This window comes from Hypomesus nipponensis, chromosome 11, assembly GCF_054491055.1.
Source record: "Hypomesus nipponensis isolate SF chromosome 11, ASM5449105v1, whole genome shotgun sequence".
Classification (NCBI taxonomy): Eukaryota; Metazoa; Chordata; class Actinopteri; order Osmeriformes; family Osmeridae; genus Hypomesus; species Hypomesus nipponensis.
The window spans coordinates 4,760,305-4,783,936 of NC_140371.1; the positions used below are offsets into that span (position 1 = coordinate 4,760,305).

Below are 23,632 nucleotides of genomic sequence, written 5' to 3' on the forward strand. Positions count from 1 at the left end.
AAAGTACAATACAGGTTACATTTTTTAGATCCATCTCATTCTAATTATTCATGTCTATGAAATGCATTGCACATTGAATCTTTTTTTGTTACTGAAGCTGTAACCTTAATTACTGCTAAAACATTCTGAAACCCTATACTCTTATACTTAAGCAATAAGCCCCGCGAGTCCGTGGTTTACGCTGATTTTAGAACAGGTAAGGGGAGTTGTTAGAAAACCCCCTTACCTGTTCTACAATCAGCGTAAACCACGGACTCGCGGGGCTTATTGCTTTTCTAAAACTGTTACTACAAATATTTCATATGGTTTCATCAATAAAAACAATTACAAACTATATAGTTTAATAATAAACCTTCATTCTTCTGCTACCACAAAGTATAGTTCCTACATAAATCGTTGCCACGCAACAGCCAGATGGACATCTTTGCCGTCTTTTTCAATTTGAAATATTCGATGCGCAGTAATATGGAATGTTAAAGAATGTTATGAGGACAACCTGTGAGGTTATTTTAACATTAGTAATTAATAGTAAAATTACATTTAGAAGTTTACTTGTTGACGTACATACATTAAATGAAAGTGCACTTGAAAGTATTGCAAAGTATACTTTGAGGTTCTTTAGGAAGTATACTTCATGAACTCAAAGTGCACTACACAGGCTACTTTAGAGTATTCCAAAGTATACTTTGAAGTACTTGAAGAAGAATACTTGATGAACTGAAAGTGCACTACACAGGCTACTTTGCAGTATTCAAAAGTAAACCTTGAAATACACTACAAGTGTACTTTAAAGTGTATTTATGAACTAAAAAGTGGGCCAATTCAGTTTACTTAGTACAAAAAAAGTATATAAATAAGTACACTGCTAGTATACTTTAAGTAACATGATAATAGTATACTTTTTATACTAAGTATACTTACAAAATAAACTTGAAGTATACTTCTTTTTTGTAAGGGTCACCACACTTTAGATATACGTTTTATTTTGTGTTTATGGTCAATCTGAGCACATATTCCGGAAAAAAAACTACACGGCTGTAGCGGCGTATACAATTGTAGTGCCGAGTCAATGCATACATTTGAATGCAATAGCCAGTCCATACATTGAACATTTAACCCCACTGTCAGTTAATATTACAGGAGAAAAAGTGTTCATTGTTTCATTAAATGTAAAAACATACTACAAACAGGTAAAGCATATTTTGCTTAGGCTATACGCTTGTGATTGTAGCCTCGACGTCACCCTGGTTTTAATCATATTCGCCATGATACCAAGTAAATATCAATTGGTGCCTATTTCAATTTGTAGAAGCAGTTTCCATCAACAGAATGCTTTTCTTCAAAAGATGATGATTAAGATGACAAAGAGACATTGACTGCTGCCGCAGAAATGGATGCAGAGAATTTTGTATGGTAGCTACTGGTAGTTCTCTCCCCATGTACTTTTATTTACAGGCTTGTGCGGAATTATTGTGAGAATAATTCATATTAAAAAAACGATTTTCACATTCTGATCCTGTTGAACAGAGCATGGATGGATGCTGTATACAGTGAGATGTTCATTTAATGACAGGTGAATTTTGCATGTGGAACAGTGAAATGTAGCTAATGTAATCTCATGTAAACCCAGTTACAAGTAAATTAGTTGTACAAACTCCACCTCATGAAGAAAGCGCCAAAAACTGACCAATAGATGGTGTAGGCCGACTTAGGGTAGAAGAATAAAGGCTAATCTCGAAAAAGATTTACTGGAACACCAGTTACGAGAGGATGCATGGTCACAGGTGATGTTAATTGTAGGAACAATAACCTATATGAATATTGAAAGTTGAATTTGCTGAATTTCTATTTTGACCAAGAGATGGTGTACTTAGGGCAGAAGAATAAAGGCTGATCTTGTAAGGCTATCAACCTGCCCCCACCTCTCATATGGTAAAATATGGAGTTACTTGATTGAGCCTCAACTTGATGGCTGTCACTTCTCATTGTGCAACTTACTGTAGCATTGCTAGTCATAATGATAAGTAAGGGTCAAGATTCTGGTGTAATTGTAGTTGTTCTTAAGGAATTGTGAAGCATTGTTCTGTGGAATTGTTTTCCTGAAACCTCTCATCAGCTCTAGCTTGTTCTATTCCTTCTTCCTCACCTCTTGCTTCCTATCTCTGGTTTACAATAATCATGGTACAGTAGGCATAAGAGTCAACCTTCATTGATATCATTCATTTGCAATATGATACAATGATAAAAAAAATATTTAACCTCAATTTGACCATTCTTGCTCTGATTTAACCCAAAAATCAAAATAGTCAAATAACTGTAGGTATTGGCATTATTTGGTTAATGTTAATACACTGTTCAGTTTCCCATCTTCCTTCAAACCATAGGGGAATTAGTTGTTTGGCCACCCCCTACAATGGTGAAATTGATTTGCTTAGCCTTACCATCCCAGCTTCCACCTCAGTTGGAAGCTTTGAAAACAAAGAAAAGTAGCGGCTCATCTGACATTTGCGAGAGCAAATTTCTAATATCCCACTGCAAGTGAATGCAGCACTACTTTAACCCCCCTCCCCACTCCGCCGAGTCGGACATTTGCGAGAGCAAATTTCTAATATGCAAGCCTAAATATATATAAATATACAAACTAAATCTGCGGATTTTTTTCACATTTTCTGTGGTTATTATGACTGAAAATTTATAGAATTCCGATAGCCTTCCTGTTCTTGTGTCGGAGCGACCAAACATATGATGACATATGATGATATGGAAGGACACCCAATGCTTAAACAGGAAGTGTTGATCACCGCAGGTGGAGCCCAGTGTAGAAGAAGGTTAGTGCTAGGTGCTCTAGAGTGAGTGTCGCCCTCTAGAGGGCTGGCGCGAATGTGACAGTTCCACAACAGATTGACGCCGAAAATGGTTGATTGAATGTTGACAGACTTTGCAGAACAGTATTGATCCATCCTCGTAAAGATTGCCTGAAAACTCCCTGGCCCTGTCTATTCCTGTAATTTTGGTTGAAGTGTTTCTGTGTATTGGCTACACTAACGTGAACATCAGTTTCAGGTTGACAGACTTGCTTTGATTGCTATCACAGACCTACTACGTAGACTGGTTGCAATGGGCTCTGTTTAAAGGTTAATTATTTCAAAAGAATTGAGATGTAATATGAGTTGACAAGATTATTACAATTTTACCTCAGACCAATGCATTCTATTTGAAATTCCGCGGGTTTTGGTCAGAATTCTGCTCTTGCGAATTACATTTGGGCCTGCTGATATCCCAATGCAAGTGAATCCAGCACTAGACGACTCCAACCACCTTCCCCACTGCGCCGAGACTGAGGTGAAATCAGTTTTATATTCGAGATTTAACAGACATTCCTATTCGTACCTCAGTTCAGGCTTAGCGTCATATTTAGCGACCGGGGTAAAAGAATAGACAGGCTGAATGCCGAAAAACCTAGCAGACATTTGAATACAGAATTTTCAGTGTTTCTTCAATATCTTCAAAATCGACCATACGAAGTTCAAACTTGTTGCACATTCTTCTATTACTAGCTCAACTTTTCTAGTTCCGCCCCTGCACTGTATCCATGTCACATTCTCATTGGGGGATGAGCCCCCCTAAAGGTCTGATCCTAGAAACGCCTCTGGATACTAGCTAGTGGACCATAGCTTGTCAAGGCTGATAGACGCTAGATAGCAAATGGACCAGAGCTTCTCAGGAAACCAATGCTGTTTAGCCAACTATAAGTTCTCCATAACTAAGGAAAACAGACGCTAGTTTGCCGACCATAGGTTCTGTGAGGTTGGATGAAATACTGAGGGTTCAAGTGATCAGTCAAACTGAAAAATATAACAGCAACTAGAGCAAAGCAAGCAAGCATTGATGACAAGAGCAGTGGGTGGAAACCATGGTTACCTTGGGCCACGCCCAGCACTCCGAATACGCCCACTCTGGTGTCCCTCTTCCAGGTGGGGTAGGTCATGTTGAAGTACACCACCGCATCATTGGTCCAATCGCTGAGCCACAGGTTCTGGCCAATGAAAGCAATGTTCTGGATGAAGTAGACCAGGAAAACCATGGAGGAGTAGATCCAGCCCATGGCACTCAGGTATTGGATATAGAGTGAGAACTTCACCTGGACAAGAGAGGGGATGGTTAGGGTGGGTGGGTGGGTGGGCGAGTGAACTAGCAAGCGTGTGAGTGTGTGTGTGAGAGAGAGTGTGTGAAAAACTTACCTGACCAGTTTCCATGGTTTCCTTCTCAATGAGCCTCTGTCCTTTCTTGGTCTCATCAGAGTCTTTTGGTTTGTATATGGAGCTGTTCTTCCTCAACCTGACACTGTACACACACGCGCACACACACAATGCACACACACACGCCCACACAAACACAATTAGAAACGCACACACAATTAGAAACACACTCAATAATCATAGAATTATTGACACACACACACACCACAAACACATACCTTTACACACGCCACACACACAATTTAAATGAGTAATCATGAACCATTTAAGGCCATTTTTGTACAAGTCAATTTTGTAGTACATTTTGATTAAATTAAATTCTGTCATTCAAGCTAGTAAAAGTAATCCTATCCTTCCTAAAACACATCCCTCCTTCCAGTGTTCCCTCTCCTCAGTGCTTGGATGATGGGGAAGGATATTAATCGGAGTGTGTGCTGCCTGGATGCACACTGTAGTGAGACTTTTAACGATGAATGGAAAGATAATCTGCATCCGAATATGCAAATGATTCATTCAAATTGTAGCTGTCAAAACGTGTGTCTGGCTGTGTGGCACACAAAAATGTGTGGGTGTGTGAAATTAAGCTTGCCCGGCTTAATTTGTGATAATGTGTAATGAGCATTCATGATTAGATATTTGAGGACCTCATTAAAAATAATATTTAGCAATGGGGGACCCTGTAGACTTGATCTGTCTGTGCTCTGACCCAAGACAACTCTCTTCCTGACACACACACACACACACACATTGGCAGCATGCAGGGCATGGTATTGCACACAGTACTTATTTGTTAGTGTATAGCTGCTGTGTGAAACCCCCATACCTTCCTAACTGCAGTACCTAGCTAACTTCGTACCTACAGTACCTACCTACCTACCTACAGTACCTACCTACCTACCAACCTACCTACCTACTTGCAGTACCTACCAACCTGCCTACCTATCTACCTACTTACGTACAGGACCTACCAACCTACTGACCTACTTTCCTACTAACAGTACCTACCTACCGTCCTACCTACAGTACCTGCCTTCCTTCTTACCTTCAGTACCTACTCACCTACCTACCTTACCTACCTTACCTACCTACTTACTTACCTACCTTCTTTCCTACCTACAGTACCTACCTAGCTACCTACCTACAGTACCTACAGTACCTACCTACAGTACTTACAGTACCTACCTACAGTACCTACAGTACCTACCTACAGTACCTACAGTACCTACAGTACCTACAGTACCTACCCACACATATGCGCACGCGGACCTACCTGCCATTGCGCTGACTGCGTCGGATACTGCTCCCCCTCTTCAGAGAGGTGGAGACAACATCCTCCAGAGGAGAGTCAGCCCCAGCCTCGTGTATCTCCGGCTCCAGCTCCACCTGCTGTGTCTCTGCCTCTGGGGCTGCACACACACACACACACACACACGCACAGAGTTAGACTCGCACACAACCACCAAAGTGTACACAAAGACCACAAAGACCTAAGACACACCCACACCAGAAGGAGTTAGACACACAGCAGGAGTTAGACACACAGGGAGAGTTAGACACACAGCAGGAGTTAGACACACAGGGAGAGTTAGACACACAGCAGGAGTTAGACACACAGCAGGAGTTAGACACACAGCAGGAGTTAGACACACAGGGAGAGTTAGACACACAGCAGGAGTTAGACACACAGGGAGAGTTAGACACACAGGGAGAGTTAGACACACAGCAGGAGTTAGACACACAGCAGGAGTTAGACACACAGCAGGAGTTAGACACACAGCAGGAGTTAGACACACAGGGAGAGTTAGACACACAGCAGGAGTTAGACACACAGCAGGAGTTAGACACACAACAGGAGTTAGACACACAGGGAGAGTTAGACACACAGGGAGAGTTAGACACACAGGGAGAGTTAGACACACAGCAGGAGTTAGACACACAGCAGGAGTTAGACACACAACAGGAGTTAGACACACAACAGGAGTTAGACACACAACAGGAGTTAGACACACAGCAGGAGTTAGACACACAGCAGGAGTTAGACACACAGGGAGAGTTAGACACACAGCAGGAGTTAGACACACAGGGAGAGTTAGACACACAGCAGGAGTTAGACACACAGCAGGAGTTAGACACACAGCAGGAGTTAGACACACAGCAGGAGTTAGACACACAGGGAGAGTTAGACACACAGCAGGAGTTAGACACACAGCAGGAGTTAGACACACAACAGGAGTTAGACACACAGGGAGAGTTAGACACACAGCAGGAGTTAGACACACAGCAGGAGTTAGACACACAGCAGGAGTTAGACACACAACAGGAGTTAGACACACAGCAGGAGTTAGACACACAACAGGAGTTAGACACACAGCAGGAGTTAGACACACAGGGAGAGTTAGACACACAGGGAGAGTTAGACACACAGCAGGAGTTAGACACACAGCAGGAGTTAGACACACAACAGGAGTTAGACACACAACAGGAGTTAGACACACAGCAGGAGTTAGACACACAGGGAGAGTTAGACACACAGGGAGAGTTAGACACACAGCAGGAGTTAGACACACAAGGAGAGTTAGACACACAGCAGGAGTTAGACACACAACAGGAGTTAGACACACAGGGAGAGTTAGACACACAGGGAGAGTTAGACACACAGCAGGAGTTAGACACACAGCAGGAGTTAGACACACAACAGGAGTTAGACACACAGCAGGAGTTAGACACACAGGGAGAGTTAGACACACAGGGAGAGTTAGACACACAGCAGGAGTTAGACACACAAGGAGAGTTAGACACACAGCAGGAGTTAGACACACAGCAGGAGTTAGACACACAGTAGGAGTTAGACACACAACGCCAAATGACGTTGTGTCCTTGGGCAAGGCACTTCACCCTATTTGCCTCGGGGGAATGTCCCTGTACGCTCTGGATAAGAGCGTCTGCTAAATGACTAAATGTAAATGTAAATGTAGACACACAGCAGGAGTTAGACACACAGCAGGAGTTAGACACATACCTGTGTGTGTGGGAGCCTTGCTGCTCTCTTCCTTGGCGTATGTGTCCAGGAAGTCAGCGAAGGCCCCCCTGATAGCCCTCAGGTGGGAGTAGGAGCCCACCTCCGACACCACCCCGTTCACCAGAACCACTATGTCATCCACATAGGGCAGGAAGCTCACGCCGTGTGTCACCAGGATACGGGTCTGTACTCACACACACACACACACACACAAAGACACAAAAACACACATGGGCATCCACACATGCACATAGACACACACATTCATGAGTGCACATGCGCACACACACCTTCATTGAACTGGTTCAACGAGACAATCAGGAGATCTTGTATAATTTGTGTTAAGGCCCACATATACTTCACGCTAAGTATGTGTACGCAATACGCATAATGGCTGCAGCAGGTGTCCTGTGTTGTTCTGGTGCATATTTTGTGCACGTCTCTCTCGGGATAACAGTTAATAAAAAAAAAATTCTTACATGCATTGGTCAACACAGAGGACCCAATTATCAAAACTCTTCACAGTCTGCATTACATGTCTGTCTTGGGTCATGAACAAGGATGTCTCCATGGCAATACTCTCTGCAAACTGAAAATCTGACTGATTGTGGCCTAGGCGAATGCACCAACCCATGTACACTCATACACACCCCTTCCCTCATCCAACACCTTCGCCAGCTTGTTCCCACGGTGTGGCTGGAGGGTCTGTGACTAGCGCCTAGTATGGCTGCAGGTCCAGATGCTGCTTGTCCATACCCCTCCCCCCCTCCCCGTTGCAAGTCATGTGGTTCAGTAACGTTGTACAATATATGTGCTTGTGTGCTGAGGTGTTTTGTGCCTGTTCCCACACTGTACTCCTCTAGGAGCATAGTCTGGGGTTGCCTTTTTTCTCCTCTCTCTCCTCATGTTATGCTGAATATTTCTTTCCGTCCTGTCTACCCCCGTGTCATGTTTGTGTATTAGAAACTGCAAGTGGCAGCTCGGATCTAAGACAGATTCGAGAGACCGCAGATAGAGTGCGGCTAGTTAGATCTACACTTGTATTATTGTTTTTGTTCATTTCATGTAAAGCACTTTGAGCTGCAATTCTTGTATGAAAAGTGCTATATAAATAAAGTCTTACTTACTTTTGACCCCGTTTTCCTTGTTCTTTGTTGACAGTACTAAGTTGTGATGGTTACTGTAATATTTTCTTTATTGCTAAATGCATTTACTGTGTATTCATAAACACATTTGTCTTTACATGTAAACACGTGCCCTAGATGCTGTGCTCTCCATATTTTTGTGTTCCGTCTAATGATTGCTCCATAGTGTTTATATATTGATTTGCTGTGTTTATGCTCTGACAGCATTGTTTGATTTTGAGCACAGGTTAATTGGTTTAGGGGCGATTGTTTGATTATGCCAGAAGAGTCAGTGGTTTCGTAGTTGTAGTACTGTTGGGAAAATTGAAGATGTAGCACATTTATCCTGTATAAGAATGATTCTGTGTTCAGCATTCCTTGTGTGTAGAGAGAGGCCTACCCCCAAATCTGAACATTGGGGAACACGAGGCATATGTAAACAAGGTGACCTGGGCTGACCACTCTCTCTTACTGGAGAGGCCATAAAAGATGTCTGGCCTTATCTGTGTTGGGTGAATCATGTGGTCAAGCTTACAGGGGTCAAAAGGCACACACACTCAAACACGCACGCACACACTCCTGCGCCAGGTCTATGCAAGGAGCCAATGAAGAAGAGCAATGGAACATTTGCATGCCTTTGTCTTAACCAATGACTGTAAAGAGCGGTTCTGCTTAAATAGCTAGCTAGCACAACATGCTAGCGGACAAACTTTGTATTGCGATCAGACTTTGTCTCCTTGCTGGCAAGCATTAAACTATTGTACTTTCTTTGAATCCGACGACTCTGTGCATTACTTGAGAAATTATCCTAACAAGTACACAATGGAGGTTGATTGATCGTACCAAACTGGAGCATACCGAGGTCTCCTCATCTACTCTGCGTGTGTGCGTGTGTACGTGTATGCGCTTGCGTGTGTGTGCGCGGGCATGCTTGTGTGTGACACTGACCTTGTTGCGCAGCAGTCCGTTGGGTCCTATCACCTGCTCAAACAGGTGCTTCCCGACATGGGAGTCCACAGCAGAGAGAGGGTCGTCCAGCAGGTACACATCAGCCTGGCTGTAGGCCGCCCTGGCCAGGCTCACACGCTGCTTCTGGCCCCCAGACAGGTTGATACCCTGCAGGAGGAACACCAGGGGAGGGAAGGACCAGGGGGTGGGGGGGGGGGGGGGCACCAGGGGGAGACCAGGGGAGAGGTGGGGGGTAAAATGAGGAGACCGGGGAGAGATGGGGAGGCACCATAGGGGGAGATGTGAAGGAAAGTTTGGGTTTCAGTCCAATAATTTCTCAGTCACTTTATCATAATTGTCAGTCTTTATCAGAGAGGATGTGTTCTGTGGATGTGTTAGGGGTATTGGCACTGACCATTGAAAATTGTTTAATTTGTACCTCTCTAAAGTGATTATATTCAGCTGAATTTAATAATGAAATCTGGACCCAGACTGTGGAGGGGGCCCGGTGGGGAGAACAGAGTATTTTAGTTGAGTATAACCCTAACCCTATGACACATCCTCCTCAACTTATTATTCTACGTTGGCATTTAAATTAGCTGAATTGATTGGAATGATCTGTGTTATCTGTGTGTGTATGTGTGTGTGTGTTGCAGTGAGTGTGTGTCTCTTATGTGCGTGTGTGTGAGTTTGTTTCTCAATATATGTGTGTTTCTCTGGATGTGCGTAAATGTGTGTATATGTGTGTGGGTGTGTGTGATGTGTGTTTCTCTGTATGTGTGTGTGTGTGTGTAGGTGTTCATGTGAGTATGTCACCCCGTTACCTAGCAGCATAGAGCAAGGAATCTACATCAGGGGAGTTCCCTGGCTTCATTGGGTTCGATCAGGACCTGTCTGTCACTCTGTCAAGCCCTTATTTCAGTCAATATAACTCTGACTTTTTCACTTGAAGCAGTTCCACCCCCCTCCCCAGACACACACAGACTTCATTAACTGTGTATGTGCACATGTGTGTGCATGTGTGTGTGTGTAGTCCATTTTTCTTCTCTGGAAAGACGTTGCCCCGAGGCACATACTTCTAACATTCAAGTATAGTGCATCGCAAAATCTTTTGGGGTTTCATTCCAGCCCTTCCCCAGCAGAGCCCCATGCCATTTTCTCCCACCTTCTCCCCGATCTCGGTGAGGTCTCCCCCGGGCAGGAGCTGCAGGTCAGGAGCCAGGGCGCAGGCGTCCACCACCCTCTGGAAGCGCTTCTCCTCCACCGGAGACCCAAACAGGACGTTGTCCCTCAGAGTGGCATTCTGGATCCAGGCCTGCTGGGGAACGTAGGCTACAGAGCCCTGGAGGGAGGGAGGGAGGGAGGGAGGGAGGGAGGGATATGGGGGGAGGAGATGGGGGGAGAAGGGATGGATTGAGAGGAAGGCAAGGACGAAAAAGTCGGAGGGAATCAGGGATGTGGGGAGAAAGGAAGAGGAGAGGTGGGAGGTAGAGAATATAGAACGAGGGATGGAGGGGAAAGAAGGACAGAGGGAACGATGGGGAGCAAAAAAAAGGTCAAGGGGAGGGATCTTGTTTTCGTATCTTTTTATAGTCGCCTAAGCAACACAGTTCCTTATCTCCTCTCAGGAAGACCTCAAGCAAGCTCAAAGCTCTCGTGATTGTCTCCCCATTGTGTGTTTGAACTGTACAGCTTCTGAGGGCCAGTGTGTCTAATTTAAGTGGCCTTGGATTGAGAAGTATAGATGGTTGCATTTATTCTCTGTTTGGTGCAGTCACTCAAACATAAGGCTTGCCCACTTTCACAGAGAATCTTTCATCATGACCCACTTGAATTAACTAGCCCAGTGGAACTACCATGAGCAGTTGTGGCCATCGACTGCCGTCTAATTAGGGCGCCAACCCTTAAGACTCCCTACCTGGATGTTGACAAAGCCTTTGATGCTGTGCATCTCCCCTAGCAACGCTGACATCAGTGAGGACTTTCCGGAACCCACTGCTCCCACCACAGCCACCAGGCGGCCTGGTTTGATCTCCAGTGACACACTGGAAACGCAAACACACACATCACACACGTGCATGCAAACATACAGTACGCCAACAGGTAAGTATACGGGTGCACATACAGGCACACATACAAGCATACACACCACACACATGAAGATGAAATGTTCCAAACATATTTATAGATACTGTGGCAACCCGGGAGCTAGGGGACGCCACAAGACTCCGGGATCAGTCACGACCGGTTCCTCAGTGAGCCAATGAGGGACACAGCTACAGCTGCACCTCATTGGATGATTGAGAAGCACCACCAGATAAAGGCAGCCCTGTCAAGGACCCAGGGGGAGAAGAAAGAGGAGAGGTCACCCAATACAAGGGAGCCTTTAGCCACTGTCAGTACAGAGGACGCCCTCGTTGGAGGGCAGGTGTTTTCAACACTTCTTGTGCACTTGGACGGTTTTGTTGGATAAATGCCCTTTCACGGGCTTACCCTGACCCTGGTAGTGCGAGGTCAAACCCCACGGACCGCTCCTTGGTTGCCACAATACACCATCCTGGGATGTTAGAAGCAGCAACTTCTTCCCAAAGACACACACACGCACACACACACAGACACACACACACAGACATGAAGGTGCACACACCACACGCAAAGATCAAATCTTCTACACCTATACATACACTGGAAACATGTGCATCGAGGTAACTTCTTCCCAGAAGAGAACTGCTGCACGCACCCACACATAAAGGCACACACACACACACACACACACACACACACACACGCTTACCTCTTGAGAGTAGGCTCAGAATCTCTCTCCCAGGCAAAGGTGCCATCACACACACTCACGGCTGTGTCTGTGGAATACACACACACGGACACACAAAGGCTCCATCACTATCTGCAGTCTGAAGCGTAATGCATCAGCTTTAATCGTTTTTTTTTATACTTCGATAGGCTTGTAATGCAATGTGGGGGAGCCAAGCCAATATTGAGAACAGAGCTGATCCTGGTTGGCAGGCAGGAGTGCTGAGTGGCAGGCTGGATGACCTACTGAAACTGGGGTCATGGCGCACGATGTTCATGTCCAGGTCGTCTCCTCCCAGAAACTTCTCAAGACGTTGCTTGGACACCGTTGTCTGGACACGGGATCAGGACGAGGGGATTACTGTGTATTTTTCAGCGAACTGTTGCGAGAATGAGCATGTGTGTGTGTGTGTGTGCGCGGTGTGTGCTTGCGTGCGTGTCCTCACCTGCACCATTGCAGCAATGAGCATGGGCAGCATGGCGAGAGGAAAGCGCAGGATGTTGAAGAGAGAGATGGAGGTGAAGGCTTTCCCAGCATCCAGAACATTCTCTGAGCTCACCCCAACGAAGGTAGCAAAGGTTGCGAGGGACACCTGGACACAGGAACAGGTTAGAAGGAACCTCTCTCTACCTCTCTTTTTCTACCTCTCTCTCTCTCTTTGTCTCTATCATTCTCTAATCCTCCCACTAGCTCTCATTTTCATTCTCCCACCCTCTCTATCAGTCTCTTTCTCTATCAACATTTATCTCTACCAATCTCTACCAGTTTCATTTTCTCCCTCACATTCCCCCCCCCTCCCCCTCCCTCTCCCTCTCCCTCCCTCCCCCTCTCCCTCCCTCCCTCCCTCCCTCCCTCTCTCCCTCTCTCTCTCTCTCTCTCTCTCTCTCCCCCTCTCTCCCCCTCTCTCTCCCTCTCACTCTCCCCCTCTCCCCCTCTCTCTCTCCCTCTCTCCCTCTCTCCCTCTCTCTCTCTCCCCCTCTCTCTCTCCCTCTCTCCCTCTCTCTCTCCCTCTCACTCTCCCCCTCTCCCCCTCTCTCCCTCCCTCCCTCCCTCCCTCCCTCCCCCTCTCTCTCTCTCTCTCTCTCTCTCTCTCTCTCTCCCTCTCTCTCTCTCTCTCTCTCTCTCTCTGTCTCTCTCTCTCTCTCCCTCTCCCTCTCCCTCTCACTCTCCCCCCCTCTCTCTCCCTCTCTCTCTCTCTCTCTCTCTCTCTCTCTCTCTCTCTCTCTCTCTCTCTCTCTCTCTCTCTCTCTCCCCCTCTCTCTCCCTCTCCCCCTCTCTCTCTCTCTCTCTCTCTCTCTCTCTCTCTCTCCTGTCCGTCCGTCCCCCTTCCCCACCCTGAGGACTCACCAGGGCGGGAGCGCAGGAGAAGATGAAGGTGGAGACCGAGGAGAGGTAGGCAAACTTCTTCATGACTTGCAGCTCCTGTTCTCGGATCCCCTCCACCTGGGTCTGGAAAGAAGGCTCCCACGCATACAGCTTCAGAATCTACAAACAGGGTAGGCGATCGAAAGAGAGAGGAGAGAGAGAGATTTGTCAGGGAGCCCAGGGTGTTTCATCAGCACAGAAGGGCACCTCTTCAATTTGATGTTTATTATGAGCCTGGAAGGACCTACAGACCCCCACATCAACCGCTCCCCCCCCTCCCTCATTCTCCCTCAACCCCCTAGTCATACAGCCAGACCCCCCCACCACCACCACCACCACCATAAATAAGGTATATTCCACATGAACACATGAATACAAAACAATCTTGATGAAGGAATGCCTACCTTGATACCATTGAGGATCTCATTCATGATCTTCATACGTTTATCTTTAAACTTCATGTTCTCAATCTGCCACCACAGAGACAGACAATCACAAGTCAGCTGTTAAACAGTCCTCATGCTGAATGCAACTGGAGATAGATGTGCAAACAGGATGGACTCAAGATTGACAGTGTCACTAGATCCACTATGACAGTGTCACTAGATCCAGTATTGACAGTGTCACTGTATTGTGTCACTAGATCCACTATGACAGTGTCACTAGATCCACTATTGACAGTGTCACTGTATTGTGTCACTATCATCCACTATGACAGTGTCACTAGATCCAGTATTGACAGTGTCACTGTATTGTGTCACTAGATCCACTATGACAGTGTCACTAGATCCACTATTGACAGTGTCACTGTATTGTGTCACTAGATCCACTATGACAGTGTCACTAGATCCAGTATTGACAGTGTCACTGTATTGTGTCACTAGATCCACTATGACAGTGTCACTAGATCCACTATTGACAGTGTCACTGTATTGTGTCACTAGATCCACTATGACAGTGTCACTAGATCCAGTATTGACAGTGTCACTGTATTGTGTCACTAGATCCACTATGACAGTGTCACTAGATCCACTATTGACAGTGTCACTGTATTGTGTCACTAGATCCACTATGACAGTGTCACTAGATCCACTAGATCAGTGTCAGTAGATCCACTATTGACAGTGTCACTGTATTGTGTCACTAGATTCACTATGACAGTGTCACTAGATCCACTATTGACAGTGTCAGTAGATCCAGTATTGACAGTGTCACTAGATCCACTATATTGATGTTGATTTGATGTCCACCTTTTTGAAGCCTGGAGAACCCTCCATGTTAAAGTTAATCAGAATCACAATGAGACTGTGAGATGAGATCATAAATCGCCATGGTTTGGTCACTTCTTTAAGAGCTTCGAATGCTCAGTAGACATATTATAGAGACTGGGGGCCTCATTTACTGACATGATTGCACCCATTTCAGGCGTGTAATAACCGAGGTGAAATCAGTTTCATATTCGAGATTCAACAGACATTCATATTCGTATCATATTTAGGGACCGGGGTAAAAGAGTTGACAATCCGAATGTTTCTTCAATATCTTTGTCGAAATCGACCATACAAACTTCAAACTTGTTGCACATTCTTCTAATACTGACTGACCAGTTTTTACAACCTTTGGATTGGTGATAAACTTGATTATTGATTTACCCATAGCCAATAAATCAACAAAACACCAATATTTCAGTATTTCCTCAATATCTTTGTCAATAATGACCAGAGAACCTTCAGACCTGTTTTAAATTATTCTACTACTAGCTGACCAAGTTGTCCAAGCGTTGGTTTGGTGATAAAGTTGATTATTGATTAACCAATAGCCAATAAATCAATAAAAACACACATTTTCCAGTATTTCCTCAATATCTTTGTCAATAATGACCACAGAACCATCAGACCTGTTTAACATTATTCTGCTACTAGCTGACCAAGTTGTCCAAGCTTTGATTTGGTGATAAAGTTGATTATTGATTAACCCAAAGCCAATAAATCAACAAAAACACCAATATTTCAGTGTTTCCTCAATAACTTTGTCAGAAATGAACATAGAAACTTCAGACCTGTTTCACATTCTTCTACTACTAGCTGAACAAGTTTTCCAAGCTTTGGTTTGGTGATAAAGTTGATTATTAATTAACCAATAGCCAATAAATCAATAACAACACAAATATTTCAGTGTTTCCTCAATAACTTTGTCAAAAAGGAACATAGAAACTTCAGACCTGTTTCACGTTATTCTACTACTAGCTGAACAAGTTGTCCAAGCTTTGGTTTGGTGATAAAGTTGATTATTGATTAATCCATAGCCAATAAGTCAATAAAAATACCAATACTTCAGTATTTCATCAATATTGTGGTAATATGTGAGTATACCCTGTATGGCAACCCCGACTATTCTACATAAAGCTACAGCTTGTTATCCTTCTTGGACAACTTGGTCAGCTAGGAGTAGAATAATGTGAAACAGGTCTGAAGTTTCTATGTTCATTTTTGACAAAGTTATTGAGGAAACACTGAAATATTGGTGTTTTTCTTGATTTATTGGCTATTGGTTAATCAATAATCAACTTTATCACCAAACTAAAGCTTGGACAACTTGGTCAGCTAGGAGTAGAATAATGTGAAACAGGTCTGAAGTTTCTTTGGTCATTTTTGACTAAGCTATTGAGGAAATACTGAAATATTGGTGTTTTTGTTGATTTATTGGCTATTGGTTAATCAATAATCAACTTTATCACCAAACCAAAGCTTGGACAACTTGGTCAGTCAGTAGTAAAAGAATGTGGTACAAATTTGAAGTTGCTATGGTGGATTTTGACAAAGATATTGAAAAAACATTCGGACTGTCAACTCTTTTACCCCGGTCCCTAAATATGACGCGGAGGTACGAATATGAATGTCTGTTGAATCTCGAATATGAAACTGATTTCACCTCGGTCGTGTAATATCGGGTAAAGACGAAACACTGTATTTACGAAGGCAGCGCACTTGAGTAAAAACGCAGATTACCGCTGCTGGGAGAGTGGGTGGGTATATTTCTAGCTCCTTTTCGCTGCATTTTTTTTATATTTTCCATGGTGGCAGTAACATGCAGGAAATGTTTCCTTCTTTTAACGGCGCGCCAATTAACACTTATGGGCGCTGATTGCCTGACGAGGATCTGGTTTGATAAATACCATGCAAAATGCGAAAATACACCGTGCGCTATATTTGCGGTTGGGCAAAGGTAGATTAAGCTGCGGTCGCAATGTTAGTAAATGAGGCCCTGGATGTTTAACTAACTAAACGACACGTTTAGTTAGTTAAACACGTCTACATCTCTGTGTACAGTAAATGGTATCCTCTGGCATACGTGCTAAACCTGTTTGCAATGCAAGCATATGTTGAAAAAACACTGTGTAAGTAACAATTTTCAAAACACAGCTGTCGTAAAGAATCACTAATGTAGTTCTTAGCAGGAAATTAGGCATATATATTATTATTACTTGCACAGGTACGTGTATACTTATATTTACTGTGTCTAATTGTGTATTATTATTTTGGGCTGTTCTATATACGATGGATGTCTGCAGAACCTGAAACTCTGTAAATGCACGTTTTATTGTTAATATAAATTGTATGGTACTATGCTTTCCAAAACATTCAATAAAAAATGTAAATGAAAAAATCCCCAATGTGCCATGTAGTACACCATGCCAAAACTCGTCCCACCCACAATTTGGCTCGATGTATATACCTAGACAAACCTCGACAACCTTTCAATCCAGGCATTCCCCTCCACCCCTCTCTCCTTCCCTCCTTTCCTCCTTCCCTCCCACCCCCCATCCCTCTCTCCTTCCCTCCCAGCCCTCCATCCCGCAGACTGTACACACGATCCATCTATCTTCATCCAGTCATGTAAGATGACAACTAAAAACATTTCAGCTGTTGGTGTGGTGTTCTCTTTTCCTCCCTCCTTTCCTTCTCATCTTTCTCCAACCCTACCTTCCTCTCTCCTCCTGCCTTCCCCGCCATTCCTCAATTCCTCCCTTTTTCCTCACCTCCTTCCATCCTTCCCTCTCTTTCTCCCTCCATCTTTTTGTAAAACTGTCCCTCCCTCCCTCCGTGTGTCTGTGTCCTCATGTTGTCAAGGCGTACCTGGAAGTTTCTGGACTTGGAGGCCAGCAGGCCGTTAATGGGGACCATGAGCACCATGACGGCCAAGCCAGCGAGCACCGAAGGGCCCAGCTCCAGCCACAGGAAGGCGATGGCAAGGGCGATCTGCAGGGGGCACGACCACAGCAGGTGGATGAAGTTGGTGACGTCGTTGAAGCGCTGCGCGTCGGCGGACATGAGGTTCACCGTCTCGCCGACCGTCGACTCCTTGCGGACGTCGTTGGACACCACCAGCGCCTGTGGGGGAGGGCGGGGGAGGAGGGGAGGGGAGGAGGGGAGGGGAGGAGGGGAGGGGAGGAGGGGAGGGGAGGGTGGGGGAGGAGGGGAGGGGAGGAGGGGAGGGCGGGGGAGGAGGGGAGGGGAGGGTGGGGGAGGAGGGGAGGGGAGGAGGGGAGGAGGGGAGGGGGGAGGAGGGGAGGGGAGGAGGGGAGGGGAGGAGGGGAGGGGGGGGGTGGAGGGGAGGGGAGGAGGGGAGGGGAGGAGGGGAGGGGGGAGGAGGGGGGGGGGGAGGGGAGGGCGGGGGAGGAGGGGAGGGGAGGGTGGGGGAGGAGGGGAGGGGAGGAGGGGGAGGGGGGAGGAGGGGAGGGCGGGGGAGGAGGGGAGGGGAGGGTGGGGGAGGAGGGGAGGGCGGGGGAGGAGGGGAGGGGAGGGGAGGAGGGGAGGGCGGGGGTGGAGGGGAGGGCGGGGGAGGAGGGGAGGGGAAGGCGGGGGAGGAGGGGAGGGGAGGGCGGGGGAGGAGGGGAGGGGAGGGCGGGGGAGGAGGGGAGGGCGGGGGAGGAGGGGAGGGGAGGGCGGGGGAGGAGGGGAGGGCGGGGGAGGAGGGGAGGTAAAGGTGGTTGAGGAGGAGAGAGACAGAAAGAGAAAAATAAGAAAACATAGAGTTGAGTGAAGAGAGGGAGGGTAAGAGAAAGGAGAGAGAGATTAAGTGTACAATTGCACTTCCAGGTAATACCACAATATTTTTTTCTCAGTCAGAGTTAAACCTTGGTAGGAAAACATCAACCAGTGAGTGAAATATGATGCACAAACCTTAAACCCACACACACATTGTATGTTTTTGTGTGCGTGTATTTGTGGTGTGTGTTTGTGAGTGTGCGCTGTGTGTGCGTGTGTGTGTGTGTGAGTTCTGTAAGTGTGTGGAGCCATGCTTTGCACAGCTTACCTTCTTGTACACGGCGGCCATGATGGCGGTCCGCACTTGCATACCGAGCACGAAGCAGCGTTGGAAGTACTGCTGAAGCAACAGAGACTGCAGGATAGCCACCAGGAGCAGGGCCACCGCATACAGATACCCCTGCCAGGCATACATGGATGTGTCCTGAGTGAAGGAGATCATCAGTCTGGAACAAACCACAATGGAAGTTAGGGGGGGGGCTAAATATGATGATTGAAATGACAATTAAGTAACGCCCAGCTCCACGAAGCTATACCAGCCAGAAGGCTGCTCCACATCATGCAGTACTTATCCTGCAGTACAAGGGTCTGTGTGCCAACTTGGAGTAGCAGTGACACCTGTCTTGTTAATTTGTTTGAAGTGCTGTCACAGTGTCTCGTTTGGTTTGTATTAAGGTCCCTGTTTTTTGTTCAGTTTATTGTCGAGTGTTGATGTTGTAACATTGAGAGTGATTTGGGAGTCGATGTTAGCTCTGTTCGAGTCATAGTCTGTAGTCATCGTAATCAAACTTGTGTCACCATCTCAGTCCTTTACAGCCAGTCGTGTCTTCACTTTGCAATAAAGGAACCTCTGCTCCCTGCCTGCATCAGTCTGCACGCATAATCACTGGGACAGACAAAAAGCTGTTCATGGATGCTCAAGGAAAAATCACATCCTGTCTATTTTCTTCTGACATTTCTCATTTACTGAGAAAGGAAATGGCATTTTTCCTCATTTTTTTCTTTGTCTTGAAAATGTTAATGTTACAAAAAGCACACATCATAGATGAACACCTCATATCTGACCTGTGATGTCATAACGAGGGTACTTCTCAGCACCAGCCACTCAAACATTGATTAAATATGATTGACTGTGAGTCACAGTGACCTAGTTTGAACACGTCAAAAATTATACGTGTCCAATTTAAATACAAACCGGAGCATGGTCAGTATCAACAATTATGGTTTCATTGTTTTAGGACTTGCTGCTTGTAGCTATTTGTATTTACTTGACATGCTTGTTTTACTGAGTTGAGTAACGTAGGTGTCAGTGTGACAGCGCTGAATGACAGGGGAAAGACAAAGCCCCAGCAGGCCCTGGGACTCACTTGAGCAGCTGGGGACTGGCGAAGGCCAGCAGGTCCTGGAATAGTTTAAAGAAGGCAGACTCTATCAGACACCCTTTGAAAGTCTTCAAGATGGTTGAAATCAGCCAAGACTTGGGGTAGTCCCCGTCCTCCTTTTTCGTTTTTTTCTTCTCTTCCTTTTTCTCCCTTTTCTCATCTTTTCCAGCCCCCTTTTCTTCCTGAGATGAAAAAAACCCCAAACACGTCAAATATCTGTCACATATTACATGTCAACAGGAACTGTTCGGAAAAAGAAAATGACCATGTAACCATGACAATATAAGTGGAAACAAGAAAAGTGCAAAGCGACAACATAGTCAGAAATAGGAAATGACCATACAGTCTCCATAACATCAGTTGAAAACAAGAACCGACTCGAGCAATGATGCAGGGTTGCCATCAAACCACCCAGGAGAAAAGCGTACAAAGCTTTGTTCTGAGACCATTTAGAATCACTAACACATCAGGACGTAATAACATAGGAAGGAGCCAACGAAGGAAGCAGGCTATAATTACTGTGTGTGTGGTGGGTACCATAGGTGTGTACTGTTTGTTGTGTATAATTTGCTTCCTAAACTCAAACGCTTTGTACAGTAATGTTACATAAACATTTATATATACAAAATATTGTATATATAAGTATTTTAGATACTCTACTGTATAAGGTACTCTGTGAACTTACTTTGTGATTGATTGTACAATGTCTGGTTCTGCGGTTAATAAGTAGCTTGGATGTTTTGTGTCTCTATTGATAACGTGATTGATCGATCGATCGATCATCCCCATCGCCCTTCTCTTTCTGGTTGTCTCACCATGACCAGTGCGTCCCGGCTGACGCCCTTTCCCAGCCCATTCTGGAGGTTGTCTGCCGGGTCACGGCTGTGGAGCTTGTCCTTCTTCTTCGGGGACTTCTTCCGGAGGCGGGCCCTCGCGGCTCCCAGCTCAACCTGATTGGATGCCAAAACCAGTTTTTTCTTCAGTGACCACTATTCCCGTTTGTTTGTCTGTTTTTGGCAGGTCAGATACAGATACAGAACACATTCGGACAAAACCAGAACACAGTGACAGATGGTTTCTGGAGCTGGCTTGAAATGGCATCATAGGTCTTGGGGTGTCGTGAAGGTGGATGGTGGGGGGTACTGGGTGTCTGGTATCACTGATTGCACAGGACCCGTCAACATCAACCCCCAAACCTCTGAACACCGGTCCTCAGCATCTCACCTGCATGTTGTCCTGGAAGCTCTGGCTGATGCAGAGGGTGGAGTCCTTCTTGTTCAGATCCCACATGTCTTCCTGGACCAGAGGCCGCTTGTAGCCATTGACAACCATACTGGGGGGTCATTGGGGGGGGGGGGGGGGGGGATTAGACATGATGGTCACACAGCAGACACGAGGATGTTGGAGCTTACCTGTGGAACCTTCGTGGCTTACCTGTGGATCCAGTTGAATGTGATCCTGTTGAGGAAGGCAGCCCCCGCCTCTGGGTTCTACAAAGAGAACAGCAGAACATTTGACACTGATAGCCCTGGGTTCTACAGAGAGAACAGCAGAACATGTGACACTGATAGCCCTGGGTTCTACAGAGAGAACAGCAGAACATGTGACACTGATAGCCCTGGGTTCTACAGAGAGAACAGCAGAACATGTGACACTGATAGCCCTGGGTTCTACAGAGAGAACAGCAGAACATGTGACACTGATAGCCCTGGGTTCTACAGAGAGAACAGCAGAACATGTGACACTGATAGCCCGGGGTTCTACAGAGAGAACAGCAGAACATGTGACACTGATAGCCCTGGGTTCTACAGAGAGAACAGCAGAACATGTGACACTGATAGCCCTGGGTTCTACAGAGAGAACAGCAGAACATGTGACACTGATAGCCCTGGGTTCTACAGAGAGAACAGCAGAAGGTGAGGAACAAACATCACTACAGAGGACTCCACGTTATCAACAACATGTTATCTCCACAGGCACTGTAGATGATCTACAGACAATGAATCAACAAACCATCAGCAACAACTACCACAGAGCTGGGGTTACGGTTAAGGCTAGGGACTATGGTTAGAGCTAGGAGGTCAGGCCTAAGACTAGGGCTAGGTTTGTTTCATTTAGGATCAGGGCTGCAGGCTAGAGCTAGATTATGGGGGTAAGGTTGGGAATCAAGGATCTAGTTTGGTTTGTGTGTTGACTATAGATTGTTTGTGTGTGTTTGTGTTCGAGATTACCTTCTTAACCAGATCTTCTAACTCAGGAGGAACATCAGCGATGGCGGAAAAAACCAGGGCCAGCAGCTCCAGCCCAAAGGATATGAAGAAGAGACAGAACCGGGGGAGGTCTGTCACCGTTTCCTGGGGCGGGAAAAAGAGGAGGGAGGGAGGGAGGGAGGGAGGGAGGGAGGGAGGGAGGGAGGGAGGGAGGGAGGGAGGGAGGGAGGGAGGGAGGGAGGGAGGGAGGGAGGGAGGGAGGGAGGGAGGGAGGGAGGGAGGGAGGGAGGGAGGGAGGGAGGGAGGGAGGGAGGTGATGAGAATGAGAGGAGGAGTGAGAAGGAGGCGGGGAGAGAGAGAACAGTAGACAGAGAGAAATAGACAAACAGATTGAGAGGGAGAGAGAAAGAGTGAGACAGACAAACAGAGAGAGAGGAGGAAAGAGACCGTGAGCAGAAGTAAGGAGAGCCGGACGTGAAGGGATTCAACAGTGGTGTGTGGCGAGTCAGTGAGGAGATGATATCCAGCAAAATAAAAAGGTGAGGGAGAGATTGACACGAGAAAGAAACAGAGGGATAGCGATAGAGTGAGACAGAAGTAGAGAGAGAGGGTGAGGGTCAGAAAAGAGTGATGCAAGATTTGTGGTGTGCAAGGTGTGCAAACAAAGGGACATGTTTTGAAGATGAAAGAGACGGAGAGAATGGCAGGGAAGGAACTTTGGGATCCGAGGAAATAATGCATTGTGTTTTTCCTCTCCTTTAAGGTGAACAACTATCCCCACACAGCATCAGAACCCACTCACCCTCCTTCCCTCCACAATCTCCCTTTCCTCCCTCCCCTACTTAGTTATCTCTCACCCTTGTCACATTTCTGTGAGCCCCTTCCCATCATACCCGACTATTTCCCTCCACACCCCTCTTCTCTCCCACAATCTCCCTCCCTACCTCCACCCCCACCCCTAATCCCTCTCTCGTATCCCCCCTCCAGTCTATCAGACGGAACCTACCGGCCTGAGGGCCTGCCGCGTGAGTGTCTGGAAGGGGAAGATCTCACAGACGACCAGCAGCAGCCAGAAGAGGAAGAGGGCGGCTGAGTCGACCGCCCCCTTCCTCCGCCTCAGCCCCTCCTGACACAGCAACATCAGCACCTGGTGGGGGCACGGGGGGGGGGTGGGGGGGTGGGGGGGGGCAGTCCCATGTAGAGACAGATGTTACATTTGTGAGTGGTTTGGTTCAAGGGAAAGAGTGACACATTCAGTGTGAAAATGACTTTCTGTGACTGACTGGTGTGATTCACCAGCAGAGTGACTTTATGAACCCATGTAATGTGACCACATAAACAGTCTATCTATATGCTGCTTCCATTTTCTGTGTGCGTGTGTTTGGGTGGGGGTGTGTGTGTGTCTGTGTTGCGTGTGTTGAGTGTGTGTGTGTGCCTGTGTGTGGGTATATCTGTGTGTGTGTGT

General features: G+C 46.3%; 1 protein-coding gene across 1 annotated transcript in view; it reads right to left on the bottom strand.

Annotated features, from left to right (window-relative positions):
- The window catches only part of abcc2 (ATP binding cassette subfamily C member 2), a 49,954-nt gene that overhangs the window by 21,724 nt on the left and 4,598 nt on the right, over window positions 1-23,632 (bottom strand). Inside the window, exons 4-23 of the mRNA XM_084708923.1 lie at window positions 23,174-23,314; window positions 22,189-22,311; window positions 21,392-21,447; window positions 21,182-21,290; window positions 20,773-20,907; window positions 19,943-20,139; window positions 18,844-19,021; window positions 17,664-17,918; window positions 13,932-13,997; window positions 13,510-13,647; window positions 12,608-12,754; window positions 12,409-12,493; window positions 12,145-12,211; window positions 11,269-11,395; window positions 10,516-10,692; window positions 9,351-9,518; window positions 7,279-7,462; window positions 5,530-5,665; window positions 4,242-4,344; window positions 3,922-4,141 (exon numbers count right to left, since the gene is read on the bottom strand). Of these exons, the coding sequence (XP_084565049.1) occupies window positions 3,922-4,141; window positions 4,242-4,344; window positions 5,530-5,665; window positions 7,279-7,462; window positions 9,351-9,518; window positions 10,516-10,692; window positions 11,269-11,395; window positions 12,145-12,211; window positions 12,409-12,493; window positions 12,608-12,754; window positions 13,510-13,647; window positions 13,932-13,997; window positions 17,664-17,918; window positions 18,844-19,021; window positions 19,943-20,139; window positions 20,773-20,907; window positions 21,182-21,290; window positions 21,392-21,447; window positions 22,189-22,311; window positions 23,174-23,314 (2,812 nt within the window). The remainder of the gene's footprint in view (window positions 1-3,921; window positions 4,142-4,241; window positions 4,345-5,529; window positions 5,666-7,278; window positions 7,463-9,350; window positions 9,519-10,515; window positions 10,693-11,268; window positions 11,396-12,144; window positions 12,212-12,408; window positions 12,494-12,607; window positions 12,755-13,509; window positions 13,648-13,931; window positions 13,998-17,663; window positions 17,919-18,843; window positions 19,022-19,942; window positions 20,140-20,772; window positions 20,908-21,181; window positions 21,291-21,391; window positions 21,448-22,188; window positions 22,312-23,173; window positions 23,315-23,632) is intronic.